Below are 17,145 nucleotides of genomic sequence, written 5' to 3' on the forward strand. Positions count from 1 at the left end.
TTTTTGGCAATGTTAAAAGTCTGAAAATGAAGCATAAAATCTTTTATAATTCTATGAAACAACAATTAAAGTTAACTACATGTATAAATACATTAATAAAATGTTGAAATCTGTCAGTGATGGACCGTGAAAACCACATGGCAATGTATCACATTTCTGTTTTAAACCCAGTTTGAGAACAGTATAAGACAAATATTATGGATGTCAATTTCTTGTTTATTCTATACACAACCTTTCTGGGCTTTTCCTCGCCCCTTCGTCAGGTGAATAAAGTTTGAGAATATTTCAAAACGTTCTATAGAATGTTTTCTTTTCACTGTTAAAAGGGAAACAAATTAACATGATTAATTGAAGAAGATATAGTATGTTGTTAGATTGATAATAAAATCATGAACCATATAAAATCACAACATGATCTAACAAAAATTCAATAACTTACAAGTCTTTTTTGGCGATCCAAATGCTGTTGTTGCCTAGACATGAAATCAGAACCGAGACTTTCAGCTATTCTTACACTAGCTGAACTGACTTTTGGACGAAAAGTAAAAATATTCTCATCCAAGTCCACCCTTCTGGGTGGAAGTACTGCATTTTTGCTCATGGCTGGTCGAGAAATGATTCCGTCAGTTTCCAGGCTTACAGCACAATCGTTTACTTTTGATTTGTGAAAGCCTTTAACCCATCCTTCTTTGACAGTTGGATAGCTGTAATTTGGTGATATTGGAGGAATGGGCTCAAGTGGTTCATGCAACTTGACTTTGCTTCTTGTTTCCAGCATAAAATGCGGTATGCCTTTAGTATCCAAGTTTTCTAGCCTTCGCAGTGCGAGTTTCTTGCTGGCCTCACTGATCTTTGGAACAAATGTATGACACGGGTCAATTTGCTGTTTCCCTTTCCCCATTTCATTGTGCCAGTTGTAATCAAGTTCAAAGATCATTCATAGTATCTTTTGTGCCGCTGTCCTATTCATCAAGCATATCACCAAAGTCCCATTCATTTTGTCACTTCGCGTACCCCGTCGCTAAGGAGCCGCCATATTGTTTCTTGAAGTCTCGCGTTTATCGACACCGCGAGATGTTTGTAAGATTAACATATTTAGCAAGTGGTATTGCAATTCACGACTGCATAGACACTTAGATCAACACTAACCAGCTGAAATTTATTTATTGAAAATATCATAGAAGAAAATAGTTTTTGAACCTTGACCTCCTGACCCATACCCCGTCAGTGTAAACATCAAAGGGTTGTGTTATCGGCTGGTCATGTGCTGCAGTTTCGGTTAGCGATAAGAAGTCAAGAAGATAGCGAAATCAGGGTAAGATACTTTAGCTTAAAAACGATGTTCTTCAATTCTTTGATTATGTTAACATGTCATGGTTGTACACTTATGTTATAGATTAATTTCGAAATTTCGCTGTGTCAGTGTTCGCCGACTCGAGGTACCCGACTTACGAACCACAGCCTACCCAGCAGGTGGTGGAAGCTAGGGTCAGAACATTAGATCTATCGTGTACGGGTCAGCATGTATGTTTTGTCGAATAGTATTTTAAAAGGACCCTTTTACAGTACTACGTTTATTGATCACAGAGGGGTGCTTGAATGGGGAGGGGGAAATCCAAAGTCCCTGCACAAAGTGCACACGTGCAGGTTACCTAACCCTGGCACAACTTATATACCTAGGGTCGAGAAGATCTATGAAGCCAATGTCGGCAGTCTGAGAGAATTAGCGCTGCAGTAAGTTGCTCCCAATACTCATGTCAGTTTCCTATTTGCTTCTCAACTAAATTAACGGATATTAGCAGTTGTCAAAAGGGCCAAAGGAGGAAAGGGCCAAAACTGAAAAAGTCAAAAGGGCCAATGGAAAGCCATAGATTAAAGTCAAAGTGTTTTAGTCATGGTACACACCATTCTACGGAAGCGCTGAAGGGACCTGATGAAATATAATTTATCTTGAGCGCACAAGTAAGTATATTGAGCGCACAAGTTAATTATCTTGAGTGCACAAGTTAATATAGTGAGCGCACAAGTTAGTATCTTGAGCGCACACGTTAGTATGTTGAGCGCTCAACTTAGTATATTGAGATACACTGCTTCATAAGCAGTTCATGTGGAAGCAAGGAGGAGTGGAAACGCGATCTGATTCATGCTTATTTCAGTCTTGGGTTCCAATACAAACACATAACACATCTTCTTGTCAAAAATCATGGTATAGTATAGTACGCCACTCGAAGCGTATTCTCAGGTGTATGTCCCTCTTTGGCACCAGATACCAGATTTGCTGATGTTACAGTGAGTGAGTGAGTACGGTTTACACAGCTTTTAGCAATATTCCAACAATATCACGGTGGGGAACACGAGAGAAATGGGCTGTACCCATGTGGGGAATCGAACCCAGGCGTGACGAGCGGACGCTTCAACCACGAGGCTACCCCACCGCCCCGCTGATGTTACATACTTTATTGCGGACAACTTCGGGCCATCTGAACAAAGCCATGGTTATCGTTGATGCATCAAAAATGAATCCAATGCGGTTTAATCGTGAAACAGGATACTGTACGGTCGTTGTTGAATTTCGCTCAGGACACTGTCTTCATCGACATGTTTATTCTTCAACTTCCTGTGTTGGAAGGTGGAAGTGAAACGGGGAACATGGTATTTTAGTAAGAAATAAAGTCGGTATATATGCTATACGTCATATTTATATGATATTGTACAAACTGTACATATTGTTAAACTGCCATTGTACCCACGTTAGGAAACATTACTGATACATGCAAACCAAGACTATAGACTATAGTTCCCTGAAAGCGGTCGACTATACTTCCAATACATCGGACATCAGTTTTATAATTAAGATAATTAAGTATAACACTCAATGTTTACATATTTCATGATCATGTAATACTATATATACATAATAAAGCCGTAGCACAAAACAAGTTATCCAAGCTTTACGCTAGTGTTCATAATACTATGTACCAATATAAGAAGTAAGTAAAACCACTATTCATCCCTGCAATAAACTCCTACTGATGTTTATGTTTTAATTCTTATTATGACATTACACATACCTAGGCCTGCTTTATGTAATAAAGCAAAAAGTGGTAAATCAGACACAAAGAATAGTATTGACAAGCATAAAGACCATGAACGTTTACATGTTCATGATAAATTTGCATACTTTTACATAGTCTCATCATAAACACCTATAGTTAACTCCGACTTTGCATCGTTTGAAATCTTCCAAAAAGGATATAAGTTTGTACATTTTAGCCAGCAGTCAAGCAAATGTGCGTTCCATTAATGCCATTAGATGCTAAACACGAAGTTGAGCACTCAAAATATTAACTTGTGCGCTCAAGATGTTAACTTGAGCGCTCAAGATATTAACTTGTGCGCTCCAGATACTAACTTGTGCGCTCAAGATATTAACTTGTGTGCTCAAGATATTAACTTCAGCGCTCAAGGTATTAACTTGTGCGTTCAAGATATTAACTTGTGCGCTCAAGATAATTTTTATTTCATGAGGTCCCTTCAGCGCTTCCGTACCATTCATCTCATGTACATGTGTAGGAGAGTACAAATCGATAGAGCATTCACATTTACGAAATGTAAATTTCTAAGTAACAATATTGACTTATATGAGAGATTGTTTTACCACAGTGTCTATTTTTACGCGAATTAGGAACAAACGCTATATACTTAGATGGACAGGAAAAGTCTTTAACTTGAAGTATTGGGACGTTATTCGTTTTTAAACCTTTGAGTCCGAATGATCAAGGTGTGTTTTTTTCCTGTTCATGTTCTAGTGAGGTATTCATATTGTGCTGAGGTCAGAGAGTCTGGTTGTCCAGCATGTAACCAGACAACTTTGCACTATACCAAGGTGTTATCGATGTAAGCCTTGGCTGGAATATGAGTTTATTCATATGAACTAAAAGTCTGGTAACGTACATTTCCATGCTGACTTCACAAGTTGACAGAGACTAATTCTGCATGGATTGTAACTCAAAATTTGTACAACTTAACTTGAAAATATTTTAGTTTGTAATCCCAAAATAACATATTGAGAAATGAATAGGTAATCTTTGAACATGTTGAACTTCAGGGGATTTAGTTTTCTAGTTTTCTCACATGCAAATGGATCTGCTTATTGGGTTTCAGTGTAAACATTATGTTTACAAACAAGCGATGACTGTCAGGAAATCAAATCCACCAGCTGAATTGTTTTGTGTTGTCATTTTAATTAATAGGACTACATCTGCATCAGTCCCATTCTTTAATCACCTGTCACTAGTGTCAGCAGCAGTTGTTTCATTCATGAACTATAAAATTAATCTATTGGTATATTATGTACCAGAAATCACGTAAACCCTTTCTCTCATCCTTTTTTCATTCTATTTCAACATTCTCATGAGAGTGGGTGAAGTAAGGTCACAATGTATTATGAAGACTTATCTTGGTTGTATTTGTCATGCTTATGATAGTGTAGATAAACTATCTGAGCTACGTCACTCCCACTCTCAACAGTAGGCAAGGGTACATCGTCTTGTCTTCCTCCTCACTGGCTTTATCAGTGTTTATGTTGTTACACAATAACTACTATTTATATCAGATACCACACTCCTATGTTTGATAGGGGAAGTTATATAAATCTGCTATAGATCATTCTTGTTCATTCAGTGGTATTTGTTCAGTCTGTGCTGAGGCTTGTCGATCAGAAGAACACCAGCAGTCTAAATAGTTTCCTTGTGTCAGGGAAACAGTGGTGAGGAAAGCTGTATAGTCAATTGTCATGTCCTCCCTAGCTCTTCCCTGTATATCGGTCCCTATACCAACCCTTTATGTAACCCTGTATATCGGTCCCTATACCAACCCTTTATGTAACCCTGTATATCGGTCCCCATATCAACCCTTTATATAACCTTGTATATCAGTCCTATATCAACCCTTTATGTAACCCTGTATATCGGTCCCTATATCAACCCTTTATGTAACCCTGTATATCTGTCCCCATATCAACCATTTATGTAACCTTGTATATCAGTCCTATATCAACCCTTTATGTAACCCTGTATATCGGTCCCTATATCAACACTTTATGTAACCCTGTATATCGGTCCCCATATCAACCCTTTATATAACCTTGTATGTCAGTCCTATATCAACCCTTTATGTAACCCTGTATATCGGTCCCTATATCAACCCTTTATGTAACCCTGTATATCTGTCCCCATATCAACCATTTATGTAACCTTGTATATCAGTCCTATATCAACCCTTTATGTAACCCTGTCTATCGGTCCCTATATCAACCCTTTATGTAACCCTGTATATTGGTCCCCATATCAACCCTTTATGTAACCCTGTATATTGGTCCCTATATCAACCTTTTATGTAAGTAGGAAAGATGTAGAAAATCTAGCCTGTCCACAGGACTGGCAGGTCAAATTATTTACCAGTCCTGCCAAAATCTAGCCTGTCCTCCAAATATAAATAAAACACCTTTGGCAGTAAATATTCAAAAAGGTTATAATCATATATATGTCATTGGTTTGCTAAAATTGACCCGACATGAGGACGGACTAGATATTTTTTTAACCCGTCCTCCACAAAATTCACCCGTCTCGGACGTTGGGATGGGCTATCTTTCCTACACTGATGTAACCTTGTATATCAGTCCCTATATCAACCCTTTATGTAACCCTGTATATCGGTTCCTATATCAACCCTTTTGTAACCTTGTATATCAGTCCCTATATCAACCCTTTATGTAACCTTGTATATCGGTCCTTATATCACCCCTTTTATTAAGTTTTATGTAACCTTGTATATTGGCAGTGTATGAAATAAGGCCCGTCCAACCGCCCGAGACGGGCTAGATTTCTGACAGACGGTCTAAATTTGCAGCTAGCCAGTTCGATGGTCTGGTGAAAATTTTAGATGTTTCACACATCTGAGTAACTTCACCATATCTTTGTGTCTGGTCTGGTTAAATCCATTTTGGGCTGGTAAGATTTTGAAGTTACCATCCCTGATGTCTGGTTGGGCTTTAGGCTTATTTCATACGCTGATATTGGTCCCTATAACAATCCTTTATGTAAGTTGTAACCTTGTATATAGGTTCCTGTATCCACCCTTGTTGTAGGTCACTAACGTGATTCGGTGGTCAAGCTCGCTGGCTTGGTTGACACATGTCATTTTATTCCAGTTGCGTAGATCCATGCTCATGCTGTTGATCACTGGATTGTCTGGTCCAGACTCTATTATTTACAGACTGCAGCCAAATAGCTGGAATATTTCTGATCGCGGTGTTAAATAACAACAAACACACCTTCACCCATATCAACCTTTCACTGTTCACTCTTGCAACAATGGATTGTGATGGCCCTTATTCGCTTTGCCTTTGAACCATCATTTTCACAATGTCCAAATGTAATTTAATTCATTATAATGAAATTGAGACAGCTTTGATCCAAAGAGCATGATGTGAAGTATAGATAAACTGAGCCATTGTCCCAACAACATCTGGTACATTTGGCTGATGGCGCTTTATTAGTACCTGAGTACCGATACGCCTGCAACAAAAATCCTTTGGCAGGAGTGTAAATTACAGGTACTTTGCTTTGACCAGGTAAGAATGGTTAAATGATAGAAAGGTTATTGTTTTGGTTTTCAGAATCAGATAAATCAACAGGATGTTTGTAATCATGTTCAAGTTAGATGCTTGATTGGCATTTTAGAAGATGCTATTTGATGAACATAAAGAATTTTCTGGATTTCATCTTTTTTTTATTCTTTGATACAACGTTTCGGGGCTGTTCCGGGCCCCATCATCAGATTAGTTTTACCTGATGATGGGCCCGGAACAGGTCCCGAAACGTTGCATCAAAGAATAAAGGAAAATGAAATCCAGAAAATTCTTTATGTTCAAGTTATATTTGGTTTGGGTGATGATCACGTCCAGCTTGACATTTCAGTGTCCTGCAGGATGAGTTGTCCAAGGAGATGCTGTCTGTCTTTACGGGAAGAATTCCGCTTGAAGAACTTTGGATTTGGCGATGTTTACAAAGGACGTTTTTTCATGTGGCATGTAAGAATTTTTGAAATTGCTCATGCCATGTTTATACAGCTTTGTGTACTATTTTAGAATGCATCAGTAGAAGATGATGTCTTAAATATGCTTTTAACTACCATGATTTTGACCAGGTTAATGTGTCCTTTGAGATACATTTTGAGCCTATTGTCATTATTGTGCTCAATCTTTGATTCAGCTGTTTGCCGATTTTTATAAAAGAGTAACATTTTGGCCTTTTACAACTGACTCAGCAATTCTGTAGGTACATGAGTATGATTTGTATGACATTGTGAAGCTGATTGTGTACTGCCCCACATCGAAGCACATTATAAAATACTCTTCGTCCCCTTATGCAGGTGACTTTTAAAGATATGTCTCTGTTTACCCAGCAGTAAATGGCTAGAGATGATACAGTGAATTCTGAACCTTGCGGACAGAGAGCTAGAGTTGTAAATGTCCCGGGGATTTGAGAAAGCCATTGGAGTTCACATTGATCAGGGTAATAATGTTGCCCCATGAACACACCTTGGAGTGAAATACGCGCACTGAAAACATGCTTTATTATTATGGTAGATGTTGAGTTTAATGCTTTGATGCTGAAAACTGTCAAATTTCTTTATTCCAGTGGCGTATTCCTCCAATCCTGTATCTTCTGTACCGTTTCGTGATGGCGGTTTACGTGGACGTATGGCTCATCTACCTCTGTGTCGACCAAAGCGGTGTACCCTTAAATGGTCTGTCCTTTGCTGCCTTCCTGACCAACTGGACATACACCGTGCTAGCACTGTACATGACCACTCACTTCATAGCAGCATTCATCCACTACATCTGTCTCCGGTACGAGGACACAAAGTTCGTTAGAAGACCGCCATCTCAAGGTCATCAGAACATGTTCCCTGAAGCCAGCACTGACCCCTGGATGGTCACCTCAACGGGTTACGAATCCATCCCTGACGGTGTTGGAGATATAGATTTTCGTCTTTTTGGGTTACCGTGGTATCTGAAAATCGTCTGGATTCTGTTTAATGTTGTATCAAGCTGTGCTATCATGGTTACGTTAATATTTTTTGCGGTCCTGTTTCCGCAGATGAGTGGAATGGATGCAGGGGCGATGGGTAATGTTCAGCTTCACATGCTGAATTCCCGTCATCGTGGTCATTGAGCATGTCTTGTCGGCAATTCCGATCCGATTGCTACACGTCATCTACCCCATAACATACGGCCTGGTGTATGTTTTCTTCAGTGTATTTTACTGGATTCCCGATCACAGTCGCGTCATGTATCCTAAAGTTCTTGACTGGAACGAGCCAGGGTTGACAATAGGAATGGTCCTCCTTATTGGGTTTGTCATCATACCTGTTTTACACTCTGTTTTTTTATCTGATTTATAAATTGAAGCTTGTCATTTACATGAAGCTGGGTTAAATTGTGCCTTTTGACCATATATTCTATATTTTGTTAATATGTACACCATGTAATACATTGATTATATATTTTATGATGTCTTAAACAGGTTTTATGTAGCATTTTATGTTTGTTGTTGCATATTATGGAGACTTTGCTCGAAACAAAGGACAGTCAGTTTCAGCTGTTTCAAAGGTCAGAAACAAGCATTAGACCACTAGTCTGTGGCAAGTAAACATTTGGAAGGACTACATCTCTAGATTGTAGTTAAATAGCATGAACCACTAGCCCGAAATGAGATGTAGACATTCTGGATTTTGATCATAATGTCTACTCTGGGATGAATGGTGACATTTCACTGGAGCATAAACACAATTTTACTGTGTTACCATGGTTACAGTTACTGTGTGCCAAGATAGTGATATGGTTGGGACATCCCTTCACATCTACCTACGTATTGTATATTGAAGGACACACTGCCATTAACACATGGTTAATATGATTAGTTGAAGATCCGATATAGGTGATATCGAAGGGTATATCTGCTATTGGGATTCCATAGGCCCTCAGTCACCTATGCCTGTTGTAAAAGTTGATACAACATTTTGGTACATTAGTAGTGTTGTAATAGTATGATGATTTTATATTTGGGTCAGTATGCAGATTTCCTTTGCTTTTTTTCAGGTTAATATGATTGAGTGAGTGTGTGAGTGAGTGTATGCTTTAGACAGTGTTTCAGTTGTATTACAGTCAGCATGATACGAGAGAAAGTCCTGGAGTGAAGTTTATGATGTGAAACCTACAAGCATGGGCAGTGTAGACAAAACCTAGAATTATCATCTGGGCAAATCTTGGATTCATGCCACGCTAGTCCCAGTGTTAAGTTCATACCAGTCCCTTTCTGAGCCTAATACCAGTCCCTCTCTGATCTTCATACCAGTCCCTTTCTGAGCCTAATACCAGTCCCTCTCTGATCTTCATACCAGTCCCTTTCTGAGCCTAATACCAGTCCCTCTCTGATCTTCATACCAGTCCCTTTCTGAGCCTAATACCAGTCCCTCTCTGATCTTCATACCAGTCCCTTTCTGAGCCTAATACCAGTTCCTCTCTGAGCTTCATACCAGTCCCTTTCTGAGCCTAATACCAGTCCCTCTCTGATCTTCATACCAATCCCTGTCGGAGCTTCGTACCATTCCCTCTCTGAGCTTCATACCAATCCCAGTCGAGATTTATTCCAGTGACTGTTTTTGGTACACAACCATCAACTGAATAATAATAATGGCTGTTTATAAAGCACCTGTTTCCACACACTTGTGTATGCTCAAGGCGCTAAGACATTACCGCCCTTGATAACCCAAGCTGCCTGTGACAGTCATGTGACCTATTCCACTTCTTACAAGTATGTCTTGGATTTTATCGTCCAAGTTTTGGTCACACTTGTTTCTTTCAGTTGATCAATAGTAACCATGGTAGCGTGTGTTTGTGAATGTTTTGTATTTCATCTTCTTTATGGACATTGCTTAAGAGGTAGCCAGTATACCAAATTGATTCTAGAGAATCAAAGATGATCATTAATTGTGTACTTGCACATACTAGATAAAAAGAGATTAGATATGGTATTCAGATATAAGTAGAACAGTGATCTTATCATTTGCATGATATTAGAATGGTTTTTCACAGCTTTTAACAATATTCAAGCAATATGATGAGGGGGACACCGAAAATTGCCTGGTACACATACCCATACTTGGAATCGAACCTGGGTCTTTGGTGTGATATACACCCACAGAAAAGCTATTATCAATAGACAAGACTGATGTTTGTCTTGTTTGTAAGGATAAACTTTCTACACATTGTACAATAGAGATAAACTAGTATATGTAGCTTAATGGAAGTTTTATGTTTTCATTTTTAACTTTTCTATTTTAAAGAGGTTTTTACCATTTTTACAAATAATTACCCCTGTCAAATCAATCAGTTTACATGTACTATTCCTACATCTTGTCTTGCTGACAAAAGAAACCAACAACATTGGTCAACAAGGCAATAAGTTTAGCAATGTACCCAAGGGACCAAGTGCACTTAAGATTTTATCTGCAAGCTCAATTATAACTTCTTTACAACTTCTGAAATGTCTCTCAAAGAAATGTAGATGGGAACTGTTTAAACTGTTCTGTGAGAGGCTGCCTCTTTTTGATAAGATCTGTTGGAAATGTATGTTTTAGCCAATTCTGTTAAGATTTCATCTGCAAGCTCAATTACAACTTCTTTACACTTCTAAAATGCCTGTCAAAGAGGTTAGAACTGAGTATATTGTTCATTTATCTATAATAACTTCCTTTTTATGTGTGCATTTGATAATCATGATGAAGAGTGTTATCTTTGTGTATAATGATGATAGAGAATGTAAAACATTAATTGATCTGGCATTATGCTTTTACCCTGCTAACCCTGCTTCCGAAATTCCAGGAATGGTTTTGGTGTACAGATATGTTTTTACTGTTGTTGTCGTTGTACATGTTAATGTTGTTATATTGTACTCAGGATTATTGTCTGTATTGTCGAAGCTTATACTGTGATATTATTGGAAGGAAATTGTGTAAACATGTCAAAATATCAGTGCCATACAAATACACTGATGATTGGCCTAATGTAAATATTATATTAAAGAGACAGAAATAAATGCATTGCCTTATTGATTAATCGCTTAGTTTTCATGCTTAGAAAAGATTAGCCGAGATTTATTGGCTTTGGAACATACTCAATCATTGTGAAGACATAATGGTAATTTTAGATTAGCACAATGCGCGCCACAATCTGTTGCCCACACCGTCTGTGTTGATTGTACCATGTGCTAATTTGATGCAAATATTGAAATTCTATATATTACCCTTAAGGTAGAATGATCGGATGTAAAAACTTTCCAATATTTTTTAGTGATTCTCAGTGATGATTGGAGCATTAATATATACGTCATTGTTTGATTTTTTAGAAAAGTATGACATTAAGTCATCAATTATTAATGATGACACAAATCGATTACTTCATGTCATCTAAACAATAACCTGTGTTGACATTTCAACAGTTTTTCTTCATTGTCTCTTTTAAAATATCAATGAGGAATGATAGGATAATCTACTTGAAACTTACAATAACAGTTTATTTGTCCCTAGTAAATGAATGCAGGAAGCATTGTAAGTCCCTGGCTGAAGGATGGGTGTTATACCCTATATTCACTCGGGACAGATTATCCGTATTTCCTTGAAGCTAATTGGTTATCATTTATTTATCATTTAGTCCAGGCCTGTATGTTGTCTTGCTGTACAGGCTTAATTTGGCTAATATCCTATAGTTTGGCCATATATTTGGTGTAGCTTGGTTTACAGATGTGCTCACTATTGAAATAGAAACTTAATAAAGAAGTCAAAATAACAATAAAATAGTTCATTTTTGTATGAATATTAATTGTAAATTCAAGTCAAACTCTGACAAAACTTGTTTATCACCCAATGATCCAAGTTAGAGTTCTAGATGATTGAAACATCCTGTAGAATGCATATTATATATTATTTTTTTTAACCAAAGATCAGAGATTTTACCAAAAACATACATAAACCAAAATCAGAAAAACTCAGCAAATGAGCATATCGATCTTAATTTTTCTTTCTATGCAATGCTTCAGTTCAGATGCAGATATTTTTAAAATAGGAAGATACTTTCCTTACTTGCTGAACAAAGTCTGACTGAACATTTGGCCTGAAAATCATTGTCCAGTCTTTCAGCATGATCAGGAAACATTTTTATCACTGTACAAACCTGGAATATTAAACCTTTTATTGAAGTAATTCCAGGTCAACCAAACCAAGAGGGGACCTTTGTGCTGTTGTTTAAGCTTATGGTGTATCTATATTGTCATGCAGTATTTTCTCATTTTTGTTGGTTTGATTTTGATAAATGTGTATTTGAAATAATGACATCGACTTCAACATGTTTAAGTCTTTCTCTTGTTTGTATTTGAGCATGCTGTCTATTTTTACCAATGTGCCTCAATACTGATTTCCTCAAATGTAGCTGTTATTGGTTTTGTTATGTGAAACTTTTGTTGCGTTCATACTTCATGTTCACTGTCACAGTCAACATGGATAATTTGCTCTGTGGATATTATATTATTAAATAATATAATATGTTTTGCAATATTGTGATGCTATAATATAGAAAAAAAATCCAATTTTCCCTCTTGCTATTCATCATAATTCTTAGTTTGTAGATAATGTTTCATCAGCTTTTATAGTAATTTGTATAATAAATATATAAATGTTGTAACAGTACACTTGTCATTATTTTGAATATTTAGATCTATAGATCCGTGTTTTTTTAGAAAGGATGGCATAGCCCTTGTCCTTCATCTTCTGGATATGGGAACTGTTTAAACTGTTCTGTGAGAGGATGTCTCTTTTTGATAAGATCTGTAGGAAATGTATGTTTTTAGCCAATTCTGTTAAGATTTTATCTGCAAGCTCAATAATATGTGGAGTATTTTCTGAATAGGGATGCTCTAAGTATTCAGCTCATAAGCCGTGTATGAAATAAGCCAAAAACCCATCCAGACATCTGGGCTGGTAACTTCCAAAACCTACCAGCCCAGAAGAGATTTAACCAGTCCTTCTTAAATACTTAATAGACAGTGCCAGTGGACACGTTATTTGGATATTTTTTTCACCCGTCCATCAGGCTGGCTAGCTGTAAAATTAGACCGTCCGGCAGAAATCTAGCCCGTCTCGGGCTGTCGGACGGGCCTTATTTCATACATCGTCATAAGGTGCATTCTTTCCAAGGAATGATATCAGACTGTTGGTGGGGTGCCTAAGCCCCTCTCAGTGTTCTCCTAATTAAGAGACCCCTCAAGATCCGGGTTAGAATTGCTCTACAATTGCTTGTTGTAAGAGGCGACTAACGGGATCGGGTGGTCAGGCTCGCTGTCTTGGTTGACACATGTCATCGTATCCAAATTGCGTGGATTGATGCTCATGATGTTGATCACTGAATTGTCTGGTCCAGACTCGGTTATTGACAGACCACCGCTATATAGCTGGAATATTGCTGAGTGCGACATAAAACTAAACTCACTCACTCATAATTAAGACGGTCTGCACAAGAAGTTGTATTGCTGAATTCTAAAGGTGTTACACACTCTGATACTGTGATGTATGCTTGAGTTGTTTTCTGATAATGCTTTGTCTCAGGAAAATTTGTATCCTTCATTCCAGTATTCCGAACGCTACAGTAAGACCAGCTGAGACTATTTAATAAGACCAATAGTTTTACTATATGACACTTTTGTGTTGATACTGCTGAGTATATAGGGACACATGTTCTATTTGGTGTATGTAACCAGTCTCATTAAAGATGCTTTTCCATATGACACCTCTCTGCTTGTCAAACCTGCACAAACTTCGACAGACAAAAATACAGTAACAGATGCATGGGTTCTTTCGCCAATTGGATGTTCACTCTCTTAAGCAATCAGGGTGCCGTTGTACAAAGCGATCTTTGTGCTAAGGTGACCGTACCTCCCATACCTTAACATAGACTTAAGGTAACCTTAGCGCTAAGGTTGTTTTATACAATGGCACCCTGCATCATTTTGTTATCACGATTCCTAAATAAATGACTAACATAAAATGCAACTATACTCTTGATAATGCTCCCTTTGGTGTAGACGCCATGGTGCTCAGATATGTAAGGCTGAATTAAATGTCCTGCACCCTGTAAAAGTTTAGTGTCCTTACTTTGCATTCAGAACTCCCTGAATATATCTATTTTCCACATACAGCGAGTGAGTTTTCTTTTATGCTGCTTTTAGCAATATCCTCGCAATATCATGGCGGAGGACACCAGAAATGGACACATTGTACCATGATGTAGGGAATCGAACCGGGTCTTCGATGCTTTAATCACATGGCTACCCGCCACCCTGGACCGACCATAGTCAGGTAAACTGACAATATGATCTGATGTTCTTCTTCATACCACTCCAACCACCGGGTTAGAATATAAGTGTCAGAAACCTGCATGGGCTCGAATGCCAGGGGCGTAGCTACCATTATAAAATAGGGCCTGGGCTTACACATGATTGTTGCTAAAAAGGTTGGGCAAACCCTCAATACTATCTAAATATAAAGCTTTGCAACCTATCGGGCTTACACGAAAACATTGGCTTGCTACGTGCCTGAATGTCAGATTTATGTGCACAATACATGAGCTTTGGGTTTCACCAAAGCGTCACTTCCGGCTTCCATCATGCACCAGCATTTTGTCCTGAAAGTTTATTAAATGACCATTGACATTCTAGTGAAAACGGGTGGAAATGATGGAGTGTGCACACTCTTCTCAAAAATCTGACACCAGGTGTTCGCGAAAGGGACAAGCATGCAGTATTTACAGCCCGACGCCGTAAGCAGGACTAAAAGGATATAATTTGTTTTACTGCTGATGAAGTCGTTACCAAACACTCAGTCAATCAATAATATCTCTCATAAAAACAAATACATAACAAAGTAGTCGATGTGGACCATTAGTGAGTGAGTCTTGAACAATGTTTCGTTTATATTACGGTGTCTCAGCTTGATATGGAGAAACCAGAGACAATATATAATAGATGGTCTCTGGCGAAAGAAAGGACGGCTCATACAAATGCAGGCCTCAGACTTTTACTAGTTTGTGGAAACCAACCAGCAGGCATGTCGTGCAGATATGGACACACCTTGGAAAATGATAATCGCAAAATGTGTTTCAAGACGTGATATTGATGGAATATTGCTAAAAGCGGCGTTAAAAGCACAATGTCACACCACTTTTCTCTAAAAATACATAATTTATTTCTCTCAATAATAGTATCAGCCCACAGGGAAGCTACCATATAATTTATTCCCAAAATAACTACGTATTTAGATTACAATATTCAATCAAAAAGTTCGAAGAATTAATGCAACGTTGCCCTCTACCGGCCGAACATTATTTCAAGCGCACCCCCATAGAGTTATGTCCCTTGGAGCGCTCTTTACGACTATCCTGGTTCGGCAAACACTGCGTGAAACAGTTTTCAATGTTAGGAGCAATTGTTTACATTCCATATACATGTATGGCAAGCGTCCTCTGTTTGGAAGGTGTTCGCCTCGAGGTTTCCAGTATCGATTTCAGACAAGTCGTAGGGTATAATAAGTCTTATATTGCATCAATAGGAAGCTATAGTGAGTGCATATGCACCCAATATATAAAATATAGGCCAAAAGTATTGTCGAAAATGTGTCACATTGTGCCTTTAAACTAAAACTTTCTCAGTCAAACCCGTGATTATTGCTTTATGGCAACTCTTCATATGAACAAGTGCCATATTTGGAGTGAAATGGTGGGGAATTAATTACACATGTGACACGGAGACATATTCGCATAATCTTTAAACACTGTTATCTTATGTAATGTCAGCCATGCCCGTGGCCATTAGTCAAATACTGCCATCGACAGTTTGACAGTTTATGAGCAGATAAGACACTTGCGGTGATTACATCTGATAACGGTCTTTTTTTTTAAACCGTTTATCGCGTATTTATAGGTACAGTCCATGTTGTCAACGTGTGATGTTGATAGGTACGATTGTGCCGATATACAAGTATACAAAACAATCAATGATATTTCTAAAGAAAGAAGTCTGTAAATTTTATGCCATCAGATAGCACCATAACTTCATAGTGTGTGTGTGTACATATGTGTGTGTATGTATGTATGTATGTATGTATGTATGCATGCATGTATGTGTCTGTGTACATGTGTGACTGACTGACTGACTGAGTTAGGTTTTACGCCGCTTTTAGCAATATTCCAGCAACATCACGGCGGGGGGACACCAGAAATGGGCTTCACACATTGTACCCATGTGGGGATTCGAACCCGGGTCTTCGGCATGACGAGCCAACGCTTTAACCATTAGGCTACCCCACCGCCCCGTGTGCATGTGTGAGTACGCACGTATGTGTGTATGTGTGTGGAGGTGGGAGGTATGCATTATATCCATATGAAATAAGGATAACAGAGAAAATTAGTCATCCCTATCCTTATAGTGCTTGAAGAGCCCATGGAGAGATGACCAAAAGGAAAAGACACCACAAGAAGAGGAATATACATATTTTGTAATGTCATTATACTTAAATGTTTCCTTTTTCACATGACTGATAAAGGGTACAGTTGAATGTCTGCTGTGTCTAAAGATAACTAGCTTCACAACATAAAGTTTATTTGGCACGTGACAGCACGTGGCGCTGTGTTACAGGGTTACGAATCAGGCGAAGTTAAACATCTTTGGAGGCGAAGATTCCTTGGACGTATGACCTTGTTTCTTTGTCTTCGATCCTGCGAGTACACCGAAGCATATACATGTCTCCTTAGTTAAGTGAGTAGAAGTGAGTTTAGTTTTACGCCGCACTCAGCAATCTTACAGCCATATGGCGGCTTTCTGTAAATAATCGAGTCTGGACCAGACAATCCAGTGATCAACAACGTGAGCGTCGATCTACGGGATACGATGACATGTGTCAACCAAGTCAGCGAGCCTGACCACCCGATCGCATTAGTCGCCTCTTACGACAAGCATGGGTTACTGAAGATTA

At 38.3% G+C, this 17,145-nt stretch overlaps 2 protein-coding genes across 2 annotated transcripts in view; one reads left to right on the top strand and one right to left on the bottom strand.

Annotated features, from left to right (window-relative positions):
- LOC124270204 (tubulin monoglycylase TTLL3-like) overlaps positions 1–1,026 on the bottom strand; it is a 45,636-nt gene extending 44,610 nt beyond the window's left edge. The window contains 1 exon segment of the mRNA XM_046705241.1: positions 440–1,026. Within this exon segment, the coding sequence (XP_046561197.1) occupies positions 440–937 (498 nt within the window). The 5' untranslated portion in view covers positions 938–1,026.
- A 70-nt stretch (positions 1,027–1,096) lies between these two features.
- LOC124270203 (protein rolling stone-like) lies at positions 1,097–12,801 on the top strand. The gene is given in 6 exon segments (XM_046705240.1): positions 1,097–1,315; positions 4,684–4,768; positions 6,981–7,093; positions 7,704–8,222; positions 8,224–8,448; positions 8,450–12,801. Coding segments are annotated over 4 exon segments (900 nt in total). The 5' UTR covers positions 1,097–1,315; positions 4,684–4,768; positions 6,981–6,991; the 3' UTR covers positions 8,504–12,801.
- The last annotated feature ends 4,344 nt before the right edge of the window (positions 12,802–17,145 follow it).

Source organism: Haliotis rubra, unplaced genomic scaffold (assembly GCF_003918875.1).
Source record: "Haliotis rubra isolate DU_JTF1 unplaced genomic scaffold, ASM391887v1 Scf15, whole genome shotgun sequence".
Taxonomy (NCBI): Eukaryota; Metazoa; Mollusca; class Gastropoda; order Lepetellida; family Haliotidae; genus Haliotis; species Haliotis rubra.